The 18,679-nt window shown below is 40.4% G+C and overlaps 1 protein-coding gene across 1 annotated transcript in view; it reads left to right on the top strand.

Moving 5' to 3' along the window:
- The window catches only part of RASSF6 (Ras association domain family member 6), a 52,870-nt gene that overhangs the window by 21,010 nt on the left and 13,181 nt on the right, over positions 1–18,679 (top strand). The window contains 2 exon segments of the mRNA XM_032592970.1: positions 9,449–9,527; positions 13,694–13,833. Coding sequence (XP_032448861.1) covers positions 9,449–9,527; positions 13,694–13,833 — 219 coding nt within the window.

The raw sequence follows: 18,679 nt of genomic DNA on the forward strand, positions 1-18,679 counted from the left end.
GACAACATTATAAATGCATTACGCACTTATTATATGAAATTTGGAAACTATACAGAACTATGACCCATAAAATAAGTCACAATCTTTTTTCCCAGAAAAATGGTCAATTTGTTACCTTTTCATGCTTAATTCATAACTATTTTATTAAAAACATATTAAGTTTTAAATTCAGTTTTGTAACCTAACATGAAATTGTTGATCTCATTGCTAGAATTTAACATTATGAACAAAATCCATGTGTGTTATGGGGAAAACTAAATGTGTAAGGCAGCAAGTTAGCATTTTTATTCTGCCTAAATTTTTCAACTCTTTGAAGATATTCTTTCAAATGATTTAGGCTCCTGTCCTTAAACATGGAAATATGCACAGCAGGATGTTGTTTCTAATACTGCTGTCACAATGCATTTCAGGGTCGGCCGGATTTGGAGCCTGGACACTTTTCAACAAGTCTCCAGGAGGCAGAAGTAACACAAAGTCAGGAAGCTCAGCCGTGGCCAAATATGCCTTTGGTGGCTGAGTTGGGTTGTATTTTTCTCTGGTTTAGTTTGTGTCATGTGTAGCCTCTGAAGTCTGTGTTGGGTTACATTGTACAACAGTGTTTCTCATTTGCCTTTATCGGGTCCAAATAGTCAGAATCACTTAGCAAAGAGGGAGCCAGGGTTTTTGGTTGCCAGGAAAGGGATCGAATATCCACTTAATTACATTGCAAATCATTACTGAAACTAGAGAGAGAATTCTATTGCCACTAATATTTGACATCCATTCTGTCTATGGATGCAGGGCGTAACTCCGTTCCATCCGTCCTGCTGTCCCACGTCCATGAATATTACACTTTTATAAGATCAAATAAAAATGGTTTCTTCCGGCCAGCTCAGTAGCATGATAAGATTGAGGAGCTCATTTCTTGCAAAGTCCATTATTCATGGCAGACGTCACTATGTGGGTAATTCCCATCTGCTGAGCAGCTGCAGTTCGGGCCACAAAGTACAAAGTTCACCTAAGCATTTTACAGTGAATTCTGGATCCGCTATTGCTCATAAAACCAACCTGGGAGCCTTAAAGGAACAGGAGCCTGGGGCCCTCCTATGCATTGTTCCCCTGCACCTGTCACCCCTGTATCACGTCTCTCCTGCCTGGCACTCTTCACGAGCTGCAGTGAATAATTCTGGGTGTCCACCAGCAACTATCAAGATGTGATTTCTGCCCAGCCAGCACACGGTGCCAGCTTCCGTCTTGGGAAGCTTATGATCCTATGTCTTCATGTAGGTTGGAAGTCCAGTTTATACGGAAGTTTTCCATTCCTCAGTTTTGTAAAAACACTAATCCATATTATTTACTGTGAGGTTTAAAAAAAACACACACCTTGGGGCGCCTGGGTGGCTCAGTCGGTTAGGCGGCCAACTTCGGCTCAGGTCATGATCTCGCGGTCGGTGAGTTCGAGCCCCGCGTCGGGCTCAGTGCTGACAGCTCAGAGCCTGGAGCCTGTTTCAGATTCTGCGTCTCCCTCTCTCTGACCCTCCCCCATTCATTCTCTGTCTCTCTCTGTCTCAAAAAAATAAATAAACGTTAAAAAAAATAAAAAAAAAACAACACACACACACCTTGTTATATATTATGATGCGGTATTTCATGTTCCAAAAAACCAAGCTCTCGGAAAGTCATTGTTTTAGGTATCAAACATAAACTGTATAGGCTATTCGATGTTTGTTTCTTGGGTATCTCTGTGACTTCTAAATATCACAGAATTGTAAACTGAGAAGATTGCATATGGAATCTATTTCTTGCCACCCATTTTATAGCTTTGTTAGGGCGGCTGAATAGTTGCTAAGTGGTCTGATCTAGGCTGGGTGGGGAGCTTTTTTGCCAGCTGAGAGGAAAAGGTACACAGATGCCTGTTTCCTTTTTTGATGGGGGAAGGAAGCTCCATATGTGACATGTAAATGGACCCAGAAAACTCTATTATAATTACCATTGACAAGGCACAGAGTGTATTAAATCCCTGTCCCCTTTCCTGACTAGGGACTGCCTAGATAGCGCTTTAGTGATTCGATGTCCCAAATCATGTATAGGTCCCATCTAGACTTCAGACCCTTCTGTACATGCGGAACACTTGACCCCATTTCCATAGAACACAGCCTTGTTCTTGCACCTCTACCCCAGTACTGTTTGCCAATAGTCCCAAACATCTTTCTGTTTCCATCTTGTCCTGAAATCTGTCTTCTGTAAGTTCCCTAGTGGCCCTTATCATCATGTCTTTCTTTTGCCTAGAACCTTCCGTAGCTGCCCCCTGCTGGCAGGGTGAATGTTAAGCTTCTTAAAATGGCTCACGAGGTTCCTGCCTGCTTCTTCAGCTATTCAATGCTCACCACTCCCCATTTACATGTTCTACCCTTAGAATCCCGGCACTCTGAGCTTCCTCCACAAAAACTATGGAAATAGCTACATGTCCTTGTGAAAGGTATTTTTGCCTGGTAAGCTCCTCACACGCTTCATGTTTCATCCCTCCCTTCCGAAGTTCACTGTAGGAAGCATCTATCCTTGAAGCTCTCACCCATCCTCAGAATATGAATGAAACCCCTCGATGGAGCTCACACGGTGACTATATGACTGTATGAGAGAATGACCGTTCACTGTTGGAAGACACAGCTTGAATCAGTCTGCAGAAACAAGTGATCAACTTGACAATAACTTCTTAAGCCCTTGTGCCTTCAGTGCCAACGCGTAAGATCACAATGTTGCAGGCTGGGTTTCATTACTACCAGCGTTCTATTAGACCCGTTGTTCCATCAGATGAGCAAAAGAATCATCTTCAAAAGTTCCTCTGGAGGGGCGCCTGGGTGGCGCAGTCGGTTAAGCGTCTGACTTCAGCCAGGTCACGATCTCGCGGTCCGTGAGTTCGAGCCCCGCGTCAGGCTCTGGGCTGACGGCTCAGAGCCTGGAGCCTGTTTCCGATTCTGTGTCTCCCTCTCTCTCTGCCCCTCCCCCGTTCATGCTCTGTCTCTCTCTGTCCCAAAAATAAATGTTGAAAAAAAAAAAAAATTAAAAAAAAAAAAAAAAGTTCCTCTGGAAAGGAAATAGAAGCAGAACAGCAAAGGCAGCCTAAACCCAGCAGAAGAAGAGAAATAATAAAGATCAGAGCAGAAATAAACAATATAGAATCTAAAAAAACTGTAGAGCAGATCAACGAAACCAAGAGTTGGTTTTTTGAAAAAAATAAACAAAATTGACAAACCTCTAGCCAGGCTTCTCAAAAAGAAAAGGGAGATGACCCAAATAGATAAAATCATGAATGAAAATGGAATTATTACAACCAATCCCTCAGAGATACAAACAATTATCAGGGAATACTATGAAAAATTATATGCCAACAAATTGGACAACCTGGAAGAAATGGACACATTCCTGAACACCCACACTCTTCCAAAACTCAATCAGGAGGAAATAGAAAGCTTGAACAGACCCATAACCAGCGAAGAAATTGAATCGGTTATCAAAAATCTCCCAACAAATAAGAGTCCAGGACCAGATGGCTTCCCAGGGGAGTTCTACCAGACATTTAAAGCAGAGATAATACCTATCCTTCTCAAGCTATTCCAAGAAATAGAAAGGGAAGGAAAACTTCCAGACTCATTCTATGAAGCCAGTATTACTTTGATTCCTAAACCAGACAGAGACCCAGTAAAAAAAGAGAACTACAGGCCAATATCCCTGATGAATACGGATGCAAAAATTCTCAATAAGATACTAGCAAATCGAATTCAACAGCATATAAAAAGAATTATTCACCATGATCAAGTGGGATTCATTCCTGGGATGCAGGGCTGGTTCAACATTCGCAAATCAATCAACGTGATACATCACATTAACAAAAAAAAAGAGAAGAACCATATGATCCTGTCAATCGATGCAGAAAAGGCCTTTGACAAAATCCAGCACCCTTTCTTAATAAAAACCCTTGAGAAAGTCGGGATAGAAGGAACATACTTAAAGATCATAAAAGCCATTTATGAAAAGCCCACAGCTAACATCATCCTCAACGGGGAAAAACTGAGAGCTTTTTCCCTGAGATCAGGAACACGACAGGGATGCCCACTCTCACCGCTGTTGTTTAACATAGTGCTGGAAGTTCTAGCATCAGCAATCAGACAACAAAAGGAAATCAAAGGCATCAAAATTGGCAAAGATGAAGTCAAGCTTTCGCTTTTTGCAGATGACATGATATTATACATGGAAAATCCGATAGACTCCACCAAAAGTCTGCTAGAACTGATACATGAATTCAGCAAAGTTGCAGGATACAAAATCAATGTCCAGAAATCAGTTGCATTCTTATACACTAACAATGAAGCAACAGAAAGACAAATAAAGAAAATGATCCCATTCACAATTGCACCAAGAAGCATAAAATACCTAGGAATAAATCTAACCAAAGATGTAAAGGATCTGTATGCTGAAAACTATAGAAAGCTTATGAAGGTAATTGAAGAAGACTTAAAGAAATGGAAAGACATTCCCTGCTCATGGATTGGAAAAATAAATATTGTCAAAATGTCAATACTACCCAAAGCTATCTACACATTCAATGCAATCCCAATCAAAATTGCACCAGCATTCTTCTCGAAATTAGAACAAGCAATCCTAAAATTCATATGGAACCACAAAAGGCCCCGAATAGCCAAAGGAATTTTGAAGAAGAAGACCAAAGCAGGAGGCATCACAATCCCAGACTTTAGCCTCTACTACAAAGCTGTCATCATCAAGACAGCATGGTATTGGCACAAAAACAGACACACAGACCAATGGAATAGAATAGAAACCCCAGAACTAGTCCCACAAACGTATGGCCAACTCATCTTCGACAAAGCAGGAAAGAACATCCAATGGAAAAAAGACAGCCTCTTTAACAAATGGTGCTGGGAGAACTGGACAGCAACATGCAGAAGGTTGAAACTAGACCACTTTCTCACACCATTTACAAAAATAAACTCAAAATGGATAAAGGACCTAAATGTGAGACAGGAAACCATCAGAACCTTAGAGGAGAAAGCAGGAAAAGATCTCTCTGACCTCAGCCGTAGCAATCTCTTACTCGACACATCCCCAAAGGCAAGGGAATTAAAAGCAAAAGTGAATTACTGGGACCTTATGAAGATAAAAAGCTTCTGCACAGCAAAGGAAACAACCAACAAAACTAAAAGGCAACCAACGGAATGGGAAAAGATATTTGCAAATGACATATCGGACAAAGGGCTAGTATCTAAAATCTATAAAGAGCTCACCAAACTCCACACCCGAAAAACAAATAACCCAGTGAAGAAATGGGCAGAAAACATGAATAGACACTTCTCTAAAGAAGACATCCAGATGGCCAACAGGCACATGAAAAGATGTTCAGCGTCGCTCCTTATCAGGGAAATACAAATCAAAACCACACTCAGGTATCACCTCACGCCAGTCAGAGTGGCCAAAATGAACAAATCAGGAGACTATAGATGCTGGAGAGGATGTGGAGAAACGGGAACCCTCTTGCACTGTTGGTGGGAATGCAAATTGGTGCAGCCGCTCTGGAAAGCAGTGTGGAGGTTCCTCAGAAAATTAAAAATAGACCTACCCTATGACCCAGCAATAGCACTGCTAGGAATTTATCCAAGGGATACAGGAGTACTGATGCATAGGGGCACTTGTACCCCAATGTTCATAGCAGCACTCTCAACAATAGCCAAATTATGGAAAGAGCCTAAATGTCCATCAACTGATGAATGGATAAAGAAATTGTGGTTTATATACACAATGGAATACTATGTGGCAATGAGAAAAAATGAAATATGGCCCTTTGTAGCAACGTGGATGGAACTGGAGAGTGTGATGCTAAGTGAAATAAGCCATACAGAGAAAGACAGATACCATATGGTTTCACTCTTATGTGGATCCTGAGAAACTTAACAGGAACCCATGGGGGAGGGGAAGGAAAAAAAAAAAAAAAAAGAGGTTAGAGTGGGAGAGAGCCAAAGCATAAGAGACTGTTAAAAACTGAGAACAAACTGAGGGTTGATGGGGGGTGGGAGGGAGGGGAGGGTGGGTGATGGGTATTGAGGAGGGCACCTCTTGGGATGAGCACTGGGTGTTGTATGGAAACCAATTTGTCAATAAATTTCATAAAAAAAAAAAAAAATTCCTCTGGGAAGGGATATACAAATCAAATGTAATGGTGCTTTAATATTTGCAATGTATTCACTTTTGCTATAGTTGTTTACATAACTTGTGAGGTTTTGTGTTCGTTTGTTTGTTTTTTGTCTAATTCTTCACTTTATCCCAGAATCCTTCAAAGTCTCATTAATATTCAGTCAGAATGATCCTGCCTATGGTAAGAAAAATATGGATGACTTCTGTGGTGTTCAGCAACAGCCTATGTTATACTTGGGGAGGGGTGGAGGTTGGCTGACCCTCTCTGTAAAGGGCCAGATAATAAATATTTTAGGCTTTGTGGGTCATATGGTTTCTGTCACAACTATTCAACTCTGCATTTATAGCAGGAATGCAGCCACAGACAAGAAGCAAGCAAATCAGCGTGACTACATTATAATAAAACTTTATTTATAAAAACAGACAAGCTAGGACCGCAGTTTGCTGACTTCCTGGGTCATCTGGAGACTTATTTCTGTAGAGGAAGATTTAGTCAGGTTCTGTTCAGGTACAGAAACATTTTCCAAGTGGCTTGTTCCCTGAGAATATCTTTCTAATTATACATGATTCTTAGGTAAATACTTTGAAGGATATTTGTACCATATCCTATTATGCAATTTTATCAGAAACAGAAGCTGAGGGAATAAGATTATATAAAAATTCATTTGCCTTACTAACAACCCTCACAGCTCAGCATATCAGGAATTGCATCTCAAGTGAACCAGAAATTTCTATATGCTGCCCTAGCACTCAATAATGAGAGCTATAAAAAGTGTTCATGCTCTTCACCAGTACAATAATTTTTAGGAGATATCCCACAGTAATGACTCCAAGGGAACGAATCCCTTGTGTGTGCAATGATATTTAGAACAGAAATATTCATTAACATTGAAATTCTAAAGTAACTCAGTTGGAAATGGAACCATAGAATGGAGGAATTCTGTAGAACTTTTTTTTTTTTTATGTGGCAACTGAAGTGTATTGAACCTTGAAAATCTGTGTATTAAAGTTACAAAGTGAGGGGCGCCTAGGTGGCTCAGTTGGTTGAGTGTCCAACTTTGGCTTAAGTCATGATCTCCCTGTTCGTGAGTTCGAGCCCCCCCGTTGGGGGCTGTCAGAGCCTGGAGCCTGCTTCAGATTCTGTGTCTCCCTCTCTGTCTGCCCCTCCCCTGCTCACACTCTGTCTCTCTCAAAATAAATAAACATTAAAAAATTTTTTTTAATAAAATAAAATTGCAAAGTCAGATGGAAAGAGTATGTCTACATGATATCAAGCATAAAAATCAATATACATGAATTCTGTCATTCAGCATTTAATAAATCTTTATTGAATAAGAGCCTACTCTGATCAAGTCTCTGTTCTAGCACTGGGAAGACAGTAATGAATAAAATAGACCAAAATTGCTGCCCTCATGGAGCCAATATTCTCATGGGAGGGAAACAGATATTGAAGATCGAAGGAATTTTAACAAATGATATATTTGGAAATTTAATATGAGATTTCCCACCCCATCCCCCATAAAACTGTTTATGTAAAGATGTTTTTCCCCCTTTATTTGGCATGTTTCCATTTTTAGGAATAAGAATTTCTCTGATCATTTCATTCAACCAGTGTTCATAGAGTTCTTACTATGTGCCAAACACTCTTCCAGGCACATGGAACATAGTGCAAACAAAATATACAAACACACCTATTCTCGTGGAGCTGCGGTCCGGTGAGAGAGACCAAATATAAGACACATAAGTAAAATACGTGTAAGGTTAGATGGTGACTAAGGAGCAGAGATAAGAAAGCAGGATAAGAATGTTGGGAGAAGGCAAATCTTTAGATCAAGTGGTCAGGAAGGACTCCTTGTAAAAAGGACTTCTGAGTAAAAGGTTAAAGAAAATGTGCTAACAGTGTGACAGTGGGGGTAGGGGAGGGGAGCTCATTCTAGACAGGGGGACGAGCAAGTGCAAAGGTCCTGAGGTGAGAATGTGTCTGACATATTCAAGGAATATTAGAGTCCAGTGGCTAGAGAGTGTAGTGAGTGAAGGAAAGAATAGTCGGAAATGGATCAAAGGGAAACAGAAGACCAAATCACATCTGGCCTTTTAAGTCACCAGAAGGCTGTTGGCTTTTACTCTGAATAATGAAAAGATAATTGGAGAGGGGCACCTGGGTGACTCAGTCGGTTGAACGTCCAGCTCTTGATTTCAACTCAGGTCATGATCTCACAGTTTGTGTGTTCAAGTCCCACATCAGGCTCTGTGCTGACAGTGAGGAACCTGCTTGGGATTCTCTCTCTCTCTCTCTCTCTCTGCCCATCCCCAGCTCTCACTGTCTCTCAAAATAAATAAATAATCTTAAAAACATTTTGTAAAAGATACTGGAGAGTTTTGAGCCAAGGAGAGATGATCATGTTTGCACCAAAATAATACCTACTGTTACAACAGACTACAGAATCAGGGAGGCTTTTAGGAGACTGTTGCAGTAATCCAGGGATGAGAGGATGGCTTGGACCAGTAGGTTAGGTAGGGTAAGGATCTTAGGCTGTGGTGGCAGGGGAGAGGAGAGAAGAGTGTCAGGAACCAGTATTCCCATGAGACCAGCTGCCTCACAGGAAAAGTAACTCGGAGCAGTGACCATTCCTGAACTGTGACTATACCGCTGGTGGGAAACACAATGTCAGGCACATACTAGGTGCTTAATGTAGGCTGCTTAAATGTTGCAAAACCAAAAAGAAATGTGAAATCAAATCTCTATTTTATGGCTGTCTCCTGTCAACCAACAGTCTTCTCACCACTTTCCCCTCATTTTCCCTCCTTTGGTGATTTATTTGTGAATTAGCCCCTCCAGCATTTGTCGATGTCCCAAGAAGACTTCCATTTTCTTTTCTTTTTTTTTTTTTTTTTAAATTTTTTTTTCAATGTTTATTTATTTTTGGGACAGAGAGAGACAGAGCATGAACGGGGGAGGGGCAGAGAGAGAGGGAGACACAGAATCGGAAACAGGCTCCAGGCTCTGAGCCATCAGCCAGAGCCTGACGCGGGGCTCGAACTCACGGACTGCGAGATCGTGACCTGGCTGAAGTCGGACGCTTAACCGACTGCGCCACCCAGGCGCCCCAAGACTTCCATTTTCAATGACTTGCATTAAGGTAAAACCACAGAACAGTAAGGATTCCATTGAGCCATTTCTATCTCATACCTTTGCGAGCTGAATGAATATTATTGCCTTTTACTGTCCAAGGGCATGAGTATAACCAAATGTAACTTTTTTTAGGGAACAACTCAACTCTTTATTGAAGACCTATAACATTTTTTATGAGAACCAGAAAAACCTGCATATTTTATGTGGACAGGTAAGCCCATGAAACTAATGCAAAATACAGTTTAATTCACAGAAAGAAATTCCATAGAGGTTGTATAAAGGAATCAGGATGGGTTGGAGTCTATAATCTAGCAGCACAAGTGGTCTGGAAAAACAGGTGAATCTTTGACTGGATCATGACTTTTGTATTTAGACTCTATCACCAAATTCCAGTCCTGGGACATGTGACCTTTTAAGCAGCTTTGGGGACAGGAAAAGCATTTAAAAATCATTTTAATGACCTGTTTACTTTCTAGTTTTAAAACAGTGTATGAATAGATTTTAAACAGCAGTTCCACTAGAAAGCTATTATAATACTTTCTTGCAAATGTGCCAGAACAGATAGAGAAGGTGGTGTTATCCCTTGGTGACATCATTTGTAATGGAGAGAGTATCTTCAGTCCATACCCATGGGGGAATGCTCGAATAAATACGACACAGGCTGTAACATAGTTTGATTTTGTTGTTAAGATGAATCAGATTCCAATGACTGTGTACTATGGTATAATAACAAATTTTAAAATGTGAAAGAAACACTTCAGAAAAGTCCTAAATCTAGAAAGTATTTTTAGGAATGCAAACTGGCCTTAGACTTTTCCTTTCTTCCTTTTCTTCTCCTTCTTTGAATGCTTCGTTCTCCACAGATCTCTCCACTTATCCTTGCATTCTAATGGGACTCGCTTCACATCATTACAGTATCTTCCTGGCCGTAAGGAACATTGGAATTTTGTACCTCCTATTAAAATCTTCACATTTGATGGTACAACATTGAGTTTAGGCCACTGTGATTTGGCTTAAAATTGCAGTTGAACACAGAGAAACTTTCTAGCCACTCTGGCCTTTACTAGTGAAGTTAAATGATTTAGTTTGATTGAATATTTCAGTTACCTTCCCATACGTAATAGAAAAAGGAAATAACTAATCTCTTTACAAAGAAATGGGCCTAATTTTAAATTATTTCAATATCATCCTATATCTTAGATCTCTAATCTATATCATTGTGAAGATAATTTAAGAAAAAATCCAAACTTTAAAAAAATGACTATTTATATTTTAGTTCAAGTTTCTACAAAGTTCACGAGGTGAAGAAGTTTGTTTCCTTGAGGAAAATGTTCGAATTTTGATGTTATGAACATATAATGTGAGGCATGTTCTTCCCAATTCTGCAAATCGGTGTTCAATTTACCATACAAAAGTCATTTAATTTTTTTTAAATTACGTGAAGTAAAGTCCACAGTGAGACTGTCAGATTGCTTAACCTTTCCAGCTTTACCCACTGGTCAATGAAGTGAGAGTCCAGAATTCTCAAAGCATTCTGACTGAATTTCAATAATAGACACCGTTAAAGGGGGCAATATGGAGGACGACATGAAGCTTTCTTAATCTCTGGTTAATTAAGCAAATATTGATTGACTACCATGTGCCAGACACTGTTGTAAAAGCTGCAGATAAAGCAATGAAGAAATGGGACATAATATCCTGCCTCGATGCTTCTTATTCTAGAGCACACCGACAAGAAACGAAATATGTAGTATATCAAATGGTAATAAGGGTCAGGGACAACAGCAAAGCAGGGACGAGAGCTCAGGGATCTAAGTGGGGAAGGGGAAGAGGAGCATTTGACCAGAGACTCTGAAAGATGTGAAGAAGCAAACCTTGCAGAAGCCTCTGGGACGCACATTCGGGCAGAGACAGCAGCCCCAACAAGGGGCCGGAGCTGAGCTAGTGTCGTTGAAGTACAGCAGGGAAGCCAGTGGAGCAGAAAGCTTGTGGGAATGGGGAATTAGTAGACGATGCAGCTAGAGAGATAACTGCGGAGGAAAGCACCAGAGTGTATGGGTCTTTAGATCATTGTGAAGATCGTAGCATGTACTTGGAATGAGATGGAAAGCCACTGGGGAGTTTTGGGCAGAACAGTGACATTATCTGAAAGGATTCACTTTACAAGAATCTCTCTAGCTATGGGGAAGCTTGGGCCTTTCATATGAAAGGCCAAGAGAAGAATGAGAAAGAAAATTCCTGCAGTAATCCAGGCAAACAATGAAATGGCATGGACCAGAACCATGGTAGTGGATATAGTGAGTATAGTAGTCACGTTAGGGATATATTTTCAAGGTGGAGCTCATAGGATTTGCTACTGCATCAGATGTTGAGTACAAAAGAAAGATTAAAGGTGACTCTAAAATTCCTGGCCTGAGCAACTGGAAGGATAAGGCTGCTATTTACCCAGATGGGAACAGAATGACTTGGAGAGGAAAATATTCATGGGAGAAAGATCAAGAGTTAATTAGGAGCATCTTAAGTTTGATGTCAGGAAGGCAGTCAGACGATTGGAGTTTAGGGGGAAGGTTTGGGCTAGAAATATAAAGTTGGAAGCTATTAGTTTAGAGATGGCATATAAGGATCTTAGAGACTGCCAAGGATACGGGTATAGATCTAGAAGAGAAGAAACCTAAGGATTTAGACAATGAGATTAAATTAGTGTAAACAAGCCTTCGGTGACATATTTAGTTCATCTATAAAGAGATGCTTTGTGAAATTAAAAAAAATATTCTTGTATTCCTGGGACACCTGGGTGGCTCAGTCGGTTGAACATCTGACTCTTGATTTCAGCTCAGGTCATGATCTCACAGTTGTGAGATCAAGCCCCACATCGGGCTGGGCGCTGTGCATGGAACCTGCTTAAGATTCTCTCTTTCCCTCTGCTCCTCCCCTGCTCGTGGGCTCACGTGCACTCTTCCTCTCTGTCTCAAAAAGAAATATTCTGATATTCCTTACATGAGAAAACCTAACGTTGTCTGGTAACAGTTGGAGTGTTTCTTCTTGAAAGCAAGAGTGCGATCATCTCAGAAGAGCAGTTATTCTGTGAATTTTTGATGCGGGGGATCAGTTGAAGTATAATTAAACAACGAAGGGATGCTATACATCGGTAACTAAAAGTAGGACACGCATCATGTGCTGCCATTTCAAAGACCAAATTATGTTTGGTTCAGAACAACTGATGGGTATCCTGACCTCTCAGTAATCTGAAATGTGAACTCAAAAGCGGGAGAAAGGGCATAACTTTGTTTCAGGAGTGACTCTGAAGTTAGTTTATCAGCCCAAGAAATAATAAGCAACAACATTTATGAAGCGCTTATTAAATATCAGGTCCTATGAGTTAGGGACTATAATGATGTCCATTCTTCAGAAGCAGCAGGCTTAACTGTGTTCAGCATCTTGTCTAAGGTCACCCAGTGAGGAAGTGACAGAGCCCAGGTTCAAACACAGGTCTATCCATTTCCAGAGCCTGGAGTGTTCATTACACTCTCAAATAACAAGTCCTTTACATTTTCTGAGAATTGATTTTTCATAAGAACAGTAGTTATTGGATGTTATAGTAATTATTGGATGGTTGGAATGTGATTTTTCTTGGTTTCTGTATTTTTTGAAACCATTTTTTATGTTATAATTTCTGTAATGATAACATTACTTTAATAGCAGAAAGACTTTTACATATACAAGCGAAAAATAGATTAGAAAATATATTCTATGCGACTATGCTTTGGCATTAATATTTACACCCACAGAATAAGTAAGTGTTCACAGTCCGTGTTTGCATGGAATTTCCTTCTTTTGTTACATTTCCAACTTAAAAATTAGTCAAATGCTATTGATTTTTTCAAATATGTAATTTCTGTTATACATTTTACACTGTTTTTCATACATTTCTAACTCATTCTGCATAATAATTTCGTGAGTTAAAAATTTCTTGTTCAAAAATGAGCAAATAGCCACTAAATCTCTGAAGAGCTATTCTTCTGATTTCTAGTTTAGTATAGTTTTCAATTCTGCTTTAATTTTACGTTGAATAGAATTAACCTTCTACCTCATTGAAGAATCCTCCAGTTCAGAAAGCATTTTAACATGCTCTGCCCTCTGGTGGGCATATCATTACCATTATGACTTTACTGGTTAGAGCTGTTTTCAAAAATAAAAGAATGTTTCCAAAATTGAATTATTTTGAGGATAAATTGAAAAGCCAAACAACCCTATCGGGGAATTTCTTTTTATCTATTAAAATGGCTTATAGACTTGATCTCTCCATTTTCAGTTAAAAGATTAACCTTCTATAAATAACACAAAAACAATGTTTGAGATGATTGGTTTCTTCTGCAGACAGAAGATGGCAAACTAATTGTTGAAGGAATGTTGGACATTTTCTGGGGAGTAAAACGGCCTATACAGCTAAAAATACAAGATGAAAAACAAATCCCTTCTTTTACTAGGTTGAAATCACCAGATGTCTTTCCCAAAAGGTAAGCTTTCACTTTTTTTTTTTTTAATGTTTATTTATTTTTGAGAGAGAGAGAAAGAGAGAGACAGAGTACGAACGGGTGGGGGGTGCGCAGAGAGAAAGGGAGGCACACAATCCGAAGCAGGCTCCAGGCTCTGAGCTGTCAGCACAGAGCCCGACGCGGAACTCAAACTCACAAACAGTGAGATCATGACCTAAGCTGAAGTCAGACGCTTAACCGACGTAGCCACCCAGGCACCTCTATCTTTCACATTTTAACTCCTTAGAAGATCATCCTCATATTGACTTACATTTATTGTGTGCACTCTTAAAGATGGGAGCTCTAAAGCTTCTAACACCATCTCATTTAATCCCCAGCAATTCTGTGAAGTAGGTGTTCAGAACCCAGAGCTCTAAGGGTTTAGGTAGTTTGTGCAAGATGTCCAATTACCATGTAGCAGGACTGGGCTGGACCTCAGGTCTACCTCTTTGCTGTGTTGTTTCTCTCCTGGAAGATTTCATTCCTTCGTTAGAAAAGACAAATTTCATTAGCCCGTTAGCCTGGCCTTGTCACCAAAAGGGGAGATAAAATTTAAATTTCTCTTTTCCTTGGAACAGAGGGCTCTTCCTGCTTTCTAGAAAGGAGATTTAATTATGCTCCACCTGATTGTCCTGATCTTGTTCAACAGGGCACAACAAAGTGCAGTTGGAGCTCAGTAACAATGTGAGACCGTTCTCTGTGTGGGTTTATGCAACTGTACCTTGAATACATTAAGTTGGGCTGATTTTTTTCATTATCCTTTGCAATTTTTATAAAAATAAATACTCTGAGAAGGACTCGTGCATGTAATTTTTTTTCTTTTTTTCTTCCTTCCTCCCCACTTTCCCTCCTTTTTAATCCTTAACTTTCTGACTCCTCCCCCTGTTGTGCGTCTGTGGGAGGACCAAGCCTTCTCTCCCATCCTGCCATCTATAACTGGATGGGCTGGGGTTCTAGGAAGAGAGGATGGAAAGAGAGCTGCCAGGACCTTTCCCTCAATCTGATCTTGGGCTATAAGCAAGGAAAACCAAGGATCACCTTGAGGGAAGCCCCACTTTTTCTCTGGACGCCCCGCTATGATTTGCACCTTGCCAATGTTCTCAAACATGATCCAGCAGTTCTGAACATTTCCTAATTCCCTACACATGCCATGCAGTCTCTTACTTTCCTGACTCCTGGAAAGTTTACTTGCATTTCAACATCGTTTGCCTGACTCCCCTCTCTCAGTCCTAGGAGACTCTGGTCAGGTAACACATTCTCCAGAAAGCCTTTTTCTGACCCTTCAGTCTCTCCTAGGTGCACTGGCAATTTTTCAAAACACACCGTTAATTGTGTTTTTATGCACCCACCTCGTGCTCTGGCCTGTGAGCTTTTTCAGGGTACGGAGCATGCCTTATTCGTCTGTTATTGGGGTGCGTAGCAGTGTGCCTGGAATGAAGAGAGTAGAAATACAAAATTGAATAAAGTCCCCATGATCCTGGTAGTTACATCACCTCTGCTCTGTTGTGAAAACTGCCTCTGTCTACCACTTCTGACTAGTCTCCCATCCAGGCTAAGGGCTGCCCATGGGCAAAAGGTCCAGTATTTGTGGAAGAGCGGAAGGGGGACCACAGACTTGGGCAGCCTAATGCAGCCCTGCAACCCTCCCCTTCAGGTCCTAGGTGACCGATGGGGCTGATGATTCTAAGTGACTAGGAGCATCCTTTAAAAGGAGAAATTACCCCTGGGCTCTGCTTTTAGATAACTGCACAAGAAATGAATTTGGCAAAATTAGCTATCATTAGTCATATTGCCGAAAAACTCATTGCAAAGTTCTCTGAGCAGCCGGCTGCTTTTGATGCAATTTAATTATTTGAGTCATGAAAACTTAATAAGTATGGCACATTAAGGGAAGATGTCAAGGAGATACAGTAAGGTACTCGTATTATCACATTGTCTTTTTTTTTTAAATAGCTACCCCCAAGATATTTTTAATTTTTTCAAATTAAAATTCAAAACACTTGTTCCTAAAAATCCTCACTGTGGGGAAAAGTTTCAAGAGACCAGGTAGACAAAGTGATATTGATGCCTGTCCATACACTGTGGCAGATTAAAAGTTAATATTTTCACGATGTGCCTTCCATGGACACCAACTGCGGTTTTCATTGTTTATCATCACATTGCTGTGAACCAAAGAGGAATTACCTCCCTTAGTTTAAAGTTGAGAAAGAATTCCCTAGAAAACTTTGCTTGCCCTTTACCACAGTAATGAAACTTACCAGGAGAACATATGAAGTGAAGGGCACACTTGTGGTGTATCAGATCTTTCTGGAGGTTGAGAATTATCAGAAAGAGATCCTACTCCTCTCACACTCAAAAGCAAGATTAGATTCAGTCACGATTCATTAGCCAAGAATCCTCCGTGAGAAGTAGCTGAACACTCAGCGGGAAGGTGCATATAATTTGGAGTGGCTGTTCCTTGGCCTCTGTTCCCTAGTGGGGTGCAAAACCACCTAAGGTCCTGTCTTTGTTTCAGTCTGGTCCTAGACACCTTCACTCTGGTTGCCATCCTTAAGGGTAGCATTCATTTAAATTCTGAGCCTTGAATGAAATCATATAAAGAAAGGGACTAGGGGCACCTGGGTGGCCTAGTAGCTTAAGTGTCCAGCTCTTGATTTTGGCTTCAGGTATGATCCCAAGTATGGTGAGATTGAGCCCTGCATCAGGCTCTGCACTGACAGGGTGGAGCCTGCCTGGGATTCTCTCTCTCTCTTTCTCTCTCTGCCCCTCCCATGTGTGCACATGCGGTTGCTCTCTCTCAAAATAAATAAACATTAAAAAAATAAAATAAAAGGAACTATTCCCTCACTCTGTAACCCTCCTCAACTCTCCTTTCTCATACTGGGTTTCTGTGTGCAGAACTTTTTAATTTTTTTTTTAAGTTTTACTTATTTATTTTGAGAGAGAGAGAGAGAGAGAGGGAGAGAGTCCCAGGCAGGCTCCGCAGAGTGCGGAGCCTGACTCGGGGCTTGAACTCATAAACAGTGAGATCAAGACCCGAGCCAAAAACCAAGAGTCAGATGCTCAATCGTCTGAGTCACCCAGGAGCCCCTGTGTGCAGAACTTCTACCTCTGGTCTCACTTGGTCACTTATGTGGTATCTTCAGTGGGTGTATGTAGAATAAAGGACGGGTGTGGAAGTTGTGTACTTGGCTGCAGGAAGGGCTGTGATCTTGTCTTTCTGTTCACCCATTGAGAGAATCATCAGTTTGTCATGCTAGTTTGTTTTAATTATCTTGGAAATGAGTCACACTGAGTCAGCTTAAGGGGAGTGGTAGAAGCTTAAACATAAATCAGTCTGTTTGAACTGTGACCCCTTTGTGGGTCCTTTATGGAAACAATGTGATCCTTTATGGAAACAATTCTGTGGGAAGTACTTTGATCTCTCATATCTGGTCCAAGTATTTTGTTTTGAAATTTTTTCAAAACCTAAAACAAAACAAAACAAAACCACCAAGCCTTCTTGAGGTTATGTTTACTTGCATTAGTTTTCATTGCTGTGTTTAATCTTTCTCAAATCAGCTTTCTCACATTTTGTACAAATCATGACAGAATGACATAAAGAGCAGAAACTGGACAGGTGTACATTTGAATAGCATTTATAGTGTAGGTTTTTTTTTTTTTTTCTCCCAACGCAGGTAGAAAAATAACCACATCCCGTTTGTCTATCAAATTACTACCTCCTTTTTTATTTTGCAACTCATTTGAAAACTTGCCCACAGTTTAAATTTACCAACGCATACATCCTGAAGCATGGCCAGGGCAATGCTAACAGTCTTGTGCTTGAGCAAGTTAAACTATTTGATGTTGCATAAAGTTCCACCTAGTTTTCTTTGAACGACTCCGGGTTAACTGCCCTCAAGCGTAGCCATGTGCACAGTTGCGCGTGGGTGACTCTTCAAATTACACAATCCAGAGCTCAAAATTGGTGTTTTCTGCTAAGATGGGTAGAGAGGGGAAAGGGCCAGACACTCATATATGGTGCCATGTTTGTCCCCTGTATTTGTGTGACGCCACTAAACTGTAAGAAAGTGAGGACAAGTGTCCAGTCTACCAAGATTACCAAGGATCTATAGAATACCACTGGCCAGGCACTCTTGGACTTTCTCATCTTCCCCCGTATGAAATAGCATCAGGCTGCCTTGCCGTTTTAGTTTCTGCTTTTTATTGATATTGGGCTTTTCCCATGACTACCACTCTTTCTATGATAATAGCATCTGCTTCCTCTTGATAATTAATTTCCTAGCGATTGGGGAAGATGAGCAATTTTATCTACCGTAAGAATAACTTGAATCTGAGTCAGGACCTGAAGAGGTTTCCCTTGGGTTAGTTATTATTACCTGTAGTTCTTGGACTTTTCTTACATGTGTTTTAACTGGCTATGTTCTGGATAGTAGAGCTTACTGAAAAATTAACAAATATGTTAAGATTACCTTATTTACATCATAAGACTATTATGAGACTCAAATGACATAAAAGTTGTAAAAAGACATGAAAAGAATTCAAAGATCAAGGAGAAAATACTCGTGTTTGTCATATGCACCACCACTAGTCTGAATAAGCATTTTTTTGTTATTGTTGCCACCAGTGACATTCGGATAGAAGCAATGTTACAAATGTCACATATGGATAGAGCATATGCCACCACTTACAGTCTTTGGTCATAAGGAAAACAGACATTATGGAAGAGATTTTTAGTAAGAATAAGACCAATCCCAGCAATAACAGTATCCATTAACCTAGAGAAACAAGAATATCTTGGATCCCTAATGATTCTTCACCCATCATG

This window comes from Lynx canadensis, chromosome B1 (genome assembly GCF_007474595.2).
Source record: "Lynx canadensis isolate LIC74 chromosome B1, mLynCan4.pri.v2, whole genome shotgun sequence".
Classification (NCBI taxonomy): domain Eukaryota; kingdom Metazoa; phylum Chordata; class Mammalia; order Carnivora; family Felidae; genus Lynx; species Lynx canadensis.